The 12,547-nt window shown below is 21.9% G+C and overlaps 1 protein-coding gene across 5 annotated transcripts in view; it reads left to right on the forward strand.

Moving 5' to 3' along the window:
- Positions 1–12,547, forward strand: part of LOC122498060 (protein abrupt-like) — a 127,585-nt gene that overhangs the window by 8,722 nt on the left and 106,316 nt on the right. For 2 of the 5 annotated variants that reach the window (XM_043605598.1, XM_043605597.1), the window contains one exon: positions 5,603–6,792. The exons of the other annotated variants lie outside the window; for them this stretch is intronic. In XM_043605598.1, the coding sequence (XP_043461533.1) occupies positions 5,603–6,189 (587 nt within the window). In that variant the 3' untranslated portion in view covers positions 6,190–6,792. Of the gene's footprint in view, positions 1–5,602; positions 6,793–12,547 lie in introns of those variants that run through there. 5 annotated transcript variants of the gene reach the window in all.

The raw sequence follows: 12,547 nt of genomic DNA on the forward strand, positions 1-12,547 counted from the left end.
TTATTATATTATTAATTCTTATTATAATCATTGTTAAAGCAAAAATAAAAATTATCTTTTTTTATACATTTTTATGACAATATTGTTGCGTTTTCTTTGAAGAATGTACCTAATTATTGAAAACATCTTTTTATTGATCAAAAAGTTCTGAACTTCAATTTGGTAAATTTATTCAATTTATTAGTTAAATAATGGCGAATTTAATTTTAAATTAAAAATATCAATTTAAAATTTCAATTTTCAATTAAAAATATCAATTTTCAATTTAAAATCTCAATTTTCTATTAAAAATACCAATTTTCAATTTAAAATCTCAATATTCAATTTTCAATTAAAAATATCAATTTTCAATTTAAAATTTTAATTTTTAATTTAAATTTGAGATTTTAAATTGAAAATTGATATTTTTAATTGAAAATTGAAATTTTAAATTTAAATTTGAGATTTTAAATTGAAAATTTGAATTTTAAATTGAAAATTGAGATTTCAAATAGAAAATTAAAATTTTAAATTGAAAATTCAGATATTCAATTGAAAATTGAAATTTTATATTGAAAATGGAAATTTTAAATTGAGATTTTATATTGAAAATTGAAATTTTAAATTGAAAATTGAGATTTTAATGTGAAAATTTAATAAAAATTTTTAAAAAAATTAGAAACTTAAAGTACCAAAAGATTGAAGAAAAGAAAAATTACTATCCGAATAACTAAAATGAAAGAAAAATGAAATATTTTCAAAATTGATTACAATTTTTTGTTTGTAAATAAAAAAAAAGAGATTAAGAATCGAATCAAAATTAAATTTAGACAGACGAGATGTTTAATATTTCATTAGCATTGTGGACATGTTTCGTCTTTATCGACACTTCATACACACAGTCATTCATTAGAAGTTTATCAAGATTGCACTTTATGCAATTTCGTTTTAAAATAAAGTGCATTATTTTACTGTCTTTTGAAATAGTTTTGTTTCAATTATCGAGCGGTTTTCACTTTTGTTTTATGTTAATGATCCTTGCATTAGTATTTTTCATTTAAAAAAAAAACATTTTTTCGTGTAAATTTTATTTCCGATTATTAACAATTAAGTTTAGATATTGTAGTGCTCGTTTATTAGATTTCACTTTTCACTAAATTCACCTCAAGTTCCTTTAGAGAAATCAAAACACCCTTTCAAAATGTTTTTTTTCTTTTTTTTAAATACTTAACTTGGCAGTACGTAACAGTTTATTTTTATAAATCTTTTATGTGTTTTAAATATTCGAACTTTGTTTCTAGATAAAATTCATTTTAATTACATTTATGATGATTCTAATATAAGAAAAATAATAATAAATTCTATTTTTAATTTTATTTATCAAAATTATTGATTATTATATTAATTATTGATAATATCTTACCTCTAAATTTATTTATTGAAATTATATTTATTCAACTTTTAGTTACTAACTTTACTATTAAATATTTAATATCTTATATTAAATTAATATTATTTATTTAATTAATTTAATTATAGGAATAAATAATTTTATATTTATAATAATAATAATAAAGATTTTTTACTTAGTTTAAAAGTATTTAGACTCTTACATTCTGCCATAGTTAAAGTATATTAGAAAAATCTAGAATCTTTTAGAATTTCAGTGCAAATTGCAATCTTTAGATCATGCAAAAAAATCAAAAATGCACAGACAGCAATGTTTGCAGGGTGACCACAGGTCTGAAAAAGAAATCTAAATTTTTTTTTCTTTAAAATTATCAGATTTTTTCTTAGAGAAAATTTTTTCTAAATTAAATTTGTCTTGGACACTTTGAAAAGAACATTCTCGTAATTTTTATCAATAAAAAGTGAAAAATCTACTTGTTTGTAGAATAACCGTAGAAAAAAGGAATTAATTGAAAAAATAAACGAATTAATAAATTCATAACAATATTTATGGAATATGTTAAACTATATTTAATTATAATTAAATATAATTTAATTATAATTTAAAATATAAATGCTCTCTGAAAACTTTTTGCTTGCGGTTTCTTTCCTCAGAGCGAGTCAAAAATTATTTTCTTGTAATTCATCATAATTTAAATTAATTAATTAATTTTAGAAAATTTAATAAAAAATTATTGGAATATTAAAAATATATTTGACAAATTTTTAAAGAAGTATAAAGATTACAAAATTTAAGGAATACAGAATTTCAGTCTATTTATTTAAAGAAAAGAATATTTAGAAAAATAATTCTCAAAAGGGGAAATAATAAAAGTTTAGATAAATTCATGACAAAAATTTTTAGATTCAGAGAAAAATGAACCTCTGGCCACCCTGGTGTTCGATATTCAGGGTTCCTGCATATTTTTTAACAGCTGTCTTGAAATTTTCAATTGCCAATTTTCTCGAGAATAAAAAAAAACTAGCTTCTCGTGTGGGAAAAGGAATTTCTTGTGTAAAATTTAATATTTCGAGCAAAAAATATTCACATTTTTCCATATAAAAGAATTGAAAATATTGTCACTATAATCTGCAAAACTTGTAACTCCAATTTTCGTCAAAAATATAGTAGTAAAAAAATGTCTTTTTAAATTTTTTATAGTAAAAAAAAATTAACTTAATTAAATAATTTTAAAAAATGAACATAATTAGACAATTGAACAATTTGTCTTTAGCACAATGAATAATTATGGAAAATAATTTAGAATCGCAATTATTTTCATAAATAGTAAAATTCTTCGAAGGAATTCAACAATTTTAAATACAATCTTTATAAAATTTCTTGAAAGAATTCAATTATTTTTAATAAATATCAATAAAATTTTATATAAGAATGGGATTATTTTCAATATAAATTTAATTCAATTCGTCGAAAAAATTCGCAAGAATTTGCAATTATAATAGAATTACTCGAACGAATTAAATTATTTTTTAAATTTTGAATTTGTAAAAATTCTTCAAAAGTCAGGGATTTTTTAATCGAAAGAAATGAATATTAAAATTATTTAAACAATTAAAAAAAACCTTGCTAAAATGAGTGTTTAGATTTTATCTTAGGTTTTCCTTTAGAAATAAAATTGTTACAAATTATTCAAAAATTTATAAATCAGGAAAAAAGAATAATGAGTCAGGGAAAAGTCGGGGAATTTTGTAAATCAAATTTTGCGGCCACACTGGAAATACATGATATATAAAATTAAAAATTCATAAAGCAGCTTCGTTATTTTTAATATGTTAAATGGAGTTATGGTTCGCACATTGAGGTGACAATACGTAGTAAAAAAAAAAAAATTTGCAATAGAAAATACGCAGTATAAAATATGTAATATAAAATAAGCACACTGTTGGAAAAATCTATATTAAATTTAATAAATTTTATATAAATCAAATATGCAATACTAACATTGAAATTCAGTAGACATTTTTATTAAAATTGATATATATTTATATTAAATTTAATATATATTTTTATTAAGATTAATATACATTTATATTAAATGTAATACAAATTATATCAAATTTAATGTAATTAATGTATATTACACTGTAAAAAAAATTTCTGTAATTTTAGAGTTTTTTACGGAATTTTATAGAAACTTGTAAAATAACGCCTTTAAAAGTAGCGAATTCAAAATCCCTTTTGTAAAATTATTCTTATAATTGTGTCAATTTTTAAATTTTCCGTAAATTTACTACTCTCAGGCCTCGGATATTATAACATTTTCGACTTTTTTCGACTATTTTCAAAGAATGCGACTTTTTTTTCGACATATTTTCAAAAATTACGACTTTTCGACTTTTTTTTCCGAATATTGCAATAATTTTTAGTATAAAATGCAACTTATTTTCGAAATTTACAGTTGAAAAGAGTTTCAATAAATATTGAAATTTTGTAAAATTTAATTAAAAATAATTGATTTTTTTAAAGTGTTTTTAAAAATTTTTTTGAAAATCAACATTTGAAGAATTTTAATTGCAAATATTGAAAATAATTGAAATTAAATTCCTCGGAAGAATTTAATTTTTAAAATAATTTTTAATATTTTCGAATAAATTCAATTATTTTCTAAAATCTTAATAAATCTTTCGAAACAAATTCAATTATTTTTATAAATGGTAAAATTCATCGCAAGAATTCAATTATTTTTATAAATAGTAAAATTCTTTGTAGGAATTCAATTATTTTCAAAACATATTTAATTGAATTTCTCGGAAGAATTCAAATATTTTCAAATATTTCCATAAAATTCAATTATTTCCTAAAATTTTTAATAATTTCTTCGAAACAATTCAACTATTTTTTTTATAAATTACTAAAATAAATTTTCAAAATTTACAATAACAAAAGTGTTTCAATAATTGAATGTTTGTAAAACTAAGAGAATTAAAGTTGTAAGTTTTAGAAGTTATTGAATTAGAAATAGAAATTTTTAAAATTTTATTCCCGTATAAAAACAAACAAGAAGTATTTAAATATTTATTTAACGAAATTATTCAAGTTTTAAATAATTAAATTTAAAAATCAAATAAAAAATAAAATTTTTGTGATGACAATGAATTAAATAAACGACTTTTTCGACTTTTTTTTCCATTTTAAGTCGATTTTTTTTTGCACCTTAAAGTCGATCCGAGGCCTGTACTCTGAAAGTAGGTTAGGTAATAAAAAAACAAAAATATTACCTACTTTCAAACTAGTAAATTTATGGAAATTTGTCAAATTTACACTTTAAAAGTATTAATTTTACAAAAGGGATTTTAAATTCGCTAATTTTAAAGATTTTATTTTACGAGTTTCTGTAAAATTCGATAAAAAAAAAACTCTAAATCTACAGAAAATTTTTTTACAGTGTAATTTTAATAAAAATGTATACTAAATTTCAATGCTCGTATTGCATATTTGCTTCACTTACAATTTATTAAGTTTAATACAGATTTTTCTAACAGCGCAGTATAAAATTTTTGATATAAAATAATCTGTATAAGATATGTAATATAAAATTTGCAATAGAAAGAATGCAGTATAAAATTTGCAATAGAAAAAATGCAGTATAAAATCTGTAATATAAGATAAGCAGTATATGTAATATCAAAATTTGCAATAGAAAAAAATGCAGTATAAAAATTTGCAATAGAAAAAATGCAGTATAAAAATTTTCTATAGAAAAAATGCAGTACAAAAATTTGCAATAGAAAATATTCAGTGTAATATATAAAATTTGCAATAAGAGATAGTATAAAATATGTAATATAAAAATTTGCAATAAGAGATAGTATAAAATATGTAATATAAAAATTTGCAATAAGAAATAGTATAAAATATGTAATATAAAAATTTGCAGACTAAAATATAAGCAGTAAAAAAAAATATATATATGAAAGAAAAAATTGATGAGCAGAAAAGAATCAAGACAGTGGGGAATATGTAAATAAAAATGGTGTGCAGTAACCCTGTCATTGCTACTAGAATCGTTTTGCTGGTTGTTGCTGTCCTTGTGGTGGGTGATTAAAAAAGAAAAAGAAAAAAAAGAGAGAAAGAGAGTGTGTGGTGCTATGCTGTGGTAAAACGTGCTATGTGGGCTGCTACCGGTTAGAGCAAGTTGTGTGTGTGTTGCAGCTGACCTGCGTAAACTGCACTCGCTGGACCCGCGCCCCTGTCCTGTGTGCAACCGCATGTACAGTAACTTGTCCAACCTGCGGCAGCACATGCGCCTCATCCACAACCCTCAGAGTGTCACTTGCCCTCTCTGTAACAAGCCGTTCAAGACCAAACTCTACCTCAAGCGACATCTGGTCAGCTTCCATGAGTTGAGCGTCGCCGATCGTCAACGGCAAGAGGAAATTTATCATCACCAACAAGTTAAGGTTGAGGCGGCATCAACGGCACAACGGCAAGCACCATCCGCAGTTTTAGGAACAACAGGAAGTGGGAATGGTTCAGCGGGAGGAGGAGGAGGTGGTGGAAGTGCTGCTGTTACTGCTACTCCAGGAGCAGCTGCTGGAACTCAACAAACAGAAAAAGTTCCTTCTTCCGATGAAAGTGCAACCAGCACCACTTGTAAAATTGTCGAGAGTAAATCATCGCGATCTTTTTCAGGAGATGTCGACGATGATAGTTACTCGATGGAATCAGTCGCTCAAATAAGTGATACGAAAAATTTCGTTGCTGGTGTTCTCCAACAGTTTAACACCACATTTCACTAGAATTTTTTAAACAAATTTTTTTTTTTTACATATAGAGACATTTTTTTCAATTTCTCTCGTGAAAAGAACATACAAACTCCCAAGTATCATTTTTGTGATAATAGTTCGCCCAAGGCGAGATTTATTGTTAATTTTAGAAAGAAGCAAACAAACAAAAAAAAAAAATTGATTACAAAATAGGAAACGTATTAAAGAAACAGAAATTTGTATTTTTGAAAAGAGAAAAAATACAAGTTTCTTTCGAATTATTAAGCGATAGGTGTAGATTTGACGGAAAAAAAAAGAAAAGGTGTTTTCTTTTTTTTTTTGCGAAAAAATAAGGCTGATATTTAAAAAAAGAAAAATCCTTTTTTGTAGAAAAGGGAGGAAAAAAACTAAAAGTTGATTTGAAGACTCGAAATTTGTAGGGAGAATTTTTTCTTTAAGGGGAAACAAGAGGAGGAAACATTTTGATTTTAGGGTACGAATTAAATTTTTTTTTTTATTTTTTAAGACAGCGGAATTTTTTTCGCTGTATTTTCTTGTATATAGAGAGTATTACGTATATTTCCCGTGCCTGTTCAATTTCAAGACGCAGAGTTCTACAAACGATATCCGTTGATATCTTTCCCTAAGAATTAAATAACATATTTTTGGTAAACAATAATACTGATTCAAGTATTTTTTTTATTCTTTTTAAAAGCAATTTTCGTCTCTTTAATGAATTTAGTTTTCATTTTAAGAAATTTTTATTCATTCAGTTTTCAAGCGATCAATTTTATATTTATTGATATAAAATTTATAATTATAAATTTGTTTTAATATATTTTTTTAATTAAATTTGTTTTAATAAATCTTCAGGCTGGCCACATGTCAGTAAAGTCAGGGAGATGACAAAAAAAATTTTTGTCAGGGATAATAAGAAAATTGAGATTTTTTTCGACATATTTTCAAAAATTGTGACTTTTTCGACTTTTCTTCATTTTGCAACAAAATAACACAATATTTAGTAAAAGAAAGTGCAACTTATTTCGATTTTTACAATACGAAAAATAACTATAAACAAATCTTTCAAAAATCTTTTTGAATAATTGTAATTTTGTAAAATTTAATTAAAAATAATTAAATTTTTACAATTTTTTTTTTACTATTTTTGAAAATCAACATTTCAAAAATATTACATAATCGAAAACTTTTAAGATAATTGAGTTATAAAAAATGTTAATGAAAAATCTTTAAATGTAAATTTAAAAATGAAAATTATTAAAAATTAGCTTCTAATTTTTTAAAATTCAATATAATTGAATTCTTGCAAAGAATTTTATCAAAAATTTTAAACATAATTGAATTCCTTCGAAGAATTTTGTTATTTATAAAAATAATTAAATTCTTGTTAATAATTTTATTAAAAAGTTTTAATAATAATTAAATTTCTTCCAAGAATTTTGTTATTTATGAAAATAATTGAATTCTTGTCCAGAATTTTATTAAAATTTTTAGTAATAATTGAATTTCTCCGAAAAATTTTATTATTTATGAAAATAATTGAATTATCGCAAAGAATTTTATAAAAAAATCTAAAAATAATTGAATTTCTTGCGAACAATTTTATTAAAAAGCTTGAATAATAATAAAATTTTTTCGAAGAATTTAATTATTTATGAAAATAATTGAATTCTTGTCATGAATGTTATTAAAATTTTTGGTAATAATTGAATTTTTTCGATGAATTTTTTTATTTACGAAAATAATTGAATTCTTGCAAAGAATTTTATCGAAAAATTTAAAAATAATTGAATTCTTTCAAGTTCTGAAAATAATTTTGAAAATAATTAAATTATCAGAAATGAAAAATTTTTAAATGTAAATTTAAAAATTAAAGTTAATAAAAATTAGCTACTAATTTTTTCAAATTCAATATTTTCAGTATTTTCAATTGAATATTTCCGAAAATTCAAAAACATACAAAAAATAGTAACATTTTAGAATTATTTCTAACATTTTGGAGAAAAGAAGTCTTGTTCAAAATTTTTAATTAAAATTCATCAAAAAATTAATTAGTTATTTTTAAATTTTACAAAAATTCAATTTATTCGAAAAATTACATATTTTTAAAATCTAAATCTTACAATTGTTTTATCATAATTTTTTAAGATTCAATTACCTTTGATCAAAATTAATAAAAATTAATTTTTTTAAACTTATTAAATCTTTGGAGAAATTATGTTTATATTTATATTTGAAATTCTTCAAAAATTTAATTATTTTTATTTATATTTCAATTATTTTTAAAAGATTTTACCAAATTTTAATTGTTTGGAAATTTTTCAATTGTAAATAATTTAAAAACTATTATCTTTCAAAAATTATCTTTAAATATTTCAAAAAAATTAATTCTAAGAATTTCTTTATTATAATTTTTTGAAATTTTTATACCTTAATAACTTTTAAAAAACATAGACAGTTGCAATTATTATAAAAAATTGAGTTTTTATATTTAAATAATTGAATTCTAGAAGAACTTTTGGAAAATTATTTTAAATATGTAGTTAATTTAAAGATGAAGTTTAGTTGAAAATCGTAGAAAATAATTAAATTCAGAAAGAGCGTTGTAATTGTAATTTTTAAAAATTATTAAAATTTATAAATTTTTGTCATTTTCCGTAAACTCATATTTTCCTGTAAGAAGAATTCTGTCAGGGAAAATAATTTTAATGTCAGTAAATTGTCAGAGAAATATCAGGGAAATTGATAAACTGAAACTTGTGACCACCCTGATTTTTTATTTATTTTTATTAAAATTTTCTTTAATAAGGAATAAGTTTTTGGATTTTTATCCTAAACTACGAAATGATTAGATTTTCTTTATTTAAAACGAAAAATGTCAGAGAATTTATTTTGAAAAAGAAATATTTGTTTTTCCTTTTCTTTACGGTAAATTTTTCTGTCTCATGAGGAAAAAAGTTTTTTTTTTTTTTTATATTCTTGTGAATAAAAAGAATCTTGCCAATGATGGAACTCTGCGTCGGGGAAAAAAAATGAACATTGGGAGTTTTAAAAAACGAAGGTGGATCGGCCACCCCACCTCGTACTGAAATACTTCTGCAGCCGGATAAACTTGTTATTTTATTTGATGCTATACAGTGTTACACAGACTACAGATATTTACAACAATATTATATTCTTACAGAGAATTATATTTACTTTTTACAATTGCAGCGCAATGTGCATTGAAATAGCTCATACATGATATATTTTTCACGTGCATACATTGCAAAAAAAAAAAAAAAAAAAATAATATACAGCCAATCGACAGCTCAACAGAGTGATAATATTTATTATTAACAGTTATTGACAAACCGTGATTGCAAAAATTGCAGCAAGATTGAATGAACGTTATTATAATAAGAAAAATGGGCTGAATTTTTCACTGTTTATTGCTTTTTCTTCGGCTTACAATTTCAATATTATTACGAAAGTGAAAAAGAAAATGAAAAAAGAGGGGAAAATGAAAAAGAAATGAAATGAAATGAAATGAAAAAGAAAAGAAAATAATAGAAAAATAATAAAATAGTAGAAAAACAATAAAAGAAAAGAAACAAATAAAATAAAAAGAAAAGGAAAGGGAAGAAAAAAAGAAAGTGAATAGAAAAAAGGAAAATAAAAAATATAAATAAAAGAAATCGAAAAGAGAAGAGATTAAAATTTCCTTTATTTCTCATTTAAGGAGAATTTATTTACGATTTTTCTAAATTATTTAATTAAAAAATAAATTAAAAAATAAATTTTAGAGAAATTTTAGTTTTATGCAAAAAGAGAATAAATATTTAATTTTGTAAAAGTATTTTACAATTTGGGAAAAGAATGTCACAAAGCGAAAATTTTTATATGAAAATACCAAACATTGGAAAAACTTCTGTAAAATTTAGTACAGTTTTATCAAATATCAAGAATAGTAATTAATTTTTAATATAAATTTACTAAAATTCATAAAAGTTCTTTTAATGTTCAGTATTTTTTAATATAAAAATTTCGCCCTGTCGCATTTTTTCCCCAATTTTTAAAAATAATTTTACAAAATTTAATATTTATTATCCCTCCGTGATATTGGAGAAAAATATTTTGTTTTGGAAAACATTTTCAAAATTGTCAATAAATTATTAATTTTTTTCACGGGAATAATTAATAATTATTATTAATTAATTGTAAATAATAATAATATTAATTATTATATAGTTACAAAAAATAAAAAAAGTAAAATTACTTTAAATCGGAAATTTCCTAATTTGTTAGTTTTGAATATCAAAAAAAAAAATAATGATAGATGTTAATTCACTGAAAAAACACAAAAATTTCATTTTAGAGCAAAAAACCGTTTTTTTTTTAAAGTTAATGTATAAAATAAATTGAAACTTTAATCATTTTTCGTCCAAATTTAGTGATTCTTTTTATTTGAAAACTGAAAAAAGAGCCAATGCGTGCTTAAAAATTAGGACAGAAAAATTAAACAGAATTAAAAAATTATAAATTTTCAAGATATATTTTACAAGTTGAAATCTAATTATCGGCCTCAATTTTAGTTGACATTTTTTTTTCTTCTGAGGGTTTTTTTGTTTTTTGTTGTTTTTTTAATTGCAGGTGTATTTTTTTTTTTATTAATTTCCAGTTCTTGTAACAGTTCAGTCATTTTTTAAAATAAATATTTACTAAAGTACCTAAGTACTCTCTAAATTTGAATTAGTAAAAAAAGGTTTTAAATTAAAAAAATAATTGAATTTGCACCAAAAGGGACAAAGTTACAATCTACTTTATGCATTAAATTTAAAAAAAACGTTTTTTTAGCTTTAAAATAAAATTTTTTGTGTTTTAAAGTCAAGAACAAGTGATTCCCGAAAGATTTTGTTTGTACGAATAAAGAGCAATAAACATTGAATGAAGCCACGCAATTCCATAGCCATAGTACCACACAGTACAACTCAGGATTTTTTATATATTTTACAGAAGACAATAGTTCCATAAATAAAAGAAAATAGTTAAAAATGCGTTTTTATAAAAGAAAAAAAAAGAATCGTCTTTTTGTGGTCTTATTAGCAAAAAGATTTTTCTTTTCTCTTTTTTTTCAAAAACGTGCCGGTCAAACGAAAAAAAAATAGGCTCCATACCTCACATACAATCAAATTACAAAGCAGATGCAGCTATATATTATTATAATATATTTACAATAAAAAAAACAGATTTACAATAGTACGAATGTTGCAACAACTGCAACAAAAATTATAAAACAGAAAAATAAGAAAAAAAACGGTTTTTATTATCTGTTACTACGTTGATAAGCAATAGCTCTGTTTTCTTTTTACAAGTTGAAATACTAAAAAAAAATATAAATTTTCAAATGATTCTTTAAGTTACAATAAACAATAGATGCCCAGCATAACTGATAATTAATATGGAAATAAGGTTAGATTATAAATGTTGCATATCATATTATTATATTGTTATACAACCGCCACACAGTGTTGATGTCAAAAATTAAACTCTGCACTGCACGATTTATCTCATTTTCTTGTTTTTTTTTTGTTTATTTTTAATTTTTTTTCATAGTTGTTTACCATTTAGTATTTTCTAGTGACTCATTTTTAGAAACTTTGAGTTAATTTTCACTGTTTGTATTTCATGGTATTTTAATTTCAATTTTTTAATTTTATTCTTTTATTTCATTGATTTATTTATTTTTTTTTTCGTTTCTTTTTATTTTATTTTTTTAATTATATTATTTATTTTTTGTTTATTTTGATTTTATTTTTTGTTTATTTTATGTTTATTTTGTTTATAATTTAATGTTATTTTGTTTATACTTTATTTTTAATTTAATTAAACAAGAAACAAGTTTTTAATTTTTTGTATTTGTTATTCAAATATTGAATTGAATTTATTTATTTTTATTAAATCTGAAATTAAAATATCCGCCTCCCTTGGGAATCGAACTCGAGACCTTCAAGCACTGTAGACTTGAACACTATCCACTAGGCTAAGCTCCTTATTTTCAGTTCATTTTTATTTTTCTTTAATTTTACTATTAATGTGCTTTTATTTTTATATTTTTATTTTACAAAATTTTTTTCTACAAAATCACGTCGGTGAAGTTCACAAAGTTTATAATCGACGATTGTAAATTTTTTACAAATTGTAATTTTTTTACAATTGTAAATTTGAAAATTTTTTTTTTGAAAAAAAATATTTTTCTCACAAAAAGCAATAAAATTTTTCTCTATAAAAAATAATTGTCCAGAGAAAAAATTTTCAAGCGGAGATTAACAAAAAATTTGTTGAGAAAATTATTTTATTCTCTAAATCGTTGATTATAATTATTGTGAACTTC

The sequence above is a fragment of the Leptopilina heterotoma genome, unplaced genomic scaffold, assembly GCF_015476425.1.
Source record: "Leptopilina heterotoma isolate Lh14 unplaced genomic scaffold, ASM1547642v1 Lhet_141, whole genome shotgun sequence".
NCBI classification, from domain to species: Eukaryota; Metazoa; Arthropoda; class Insecta; order Hymenoptera; family Figitidae; genus Leptopilina; species Leptopilina heterotoma.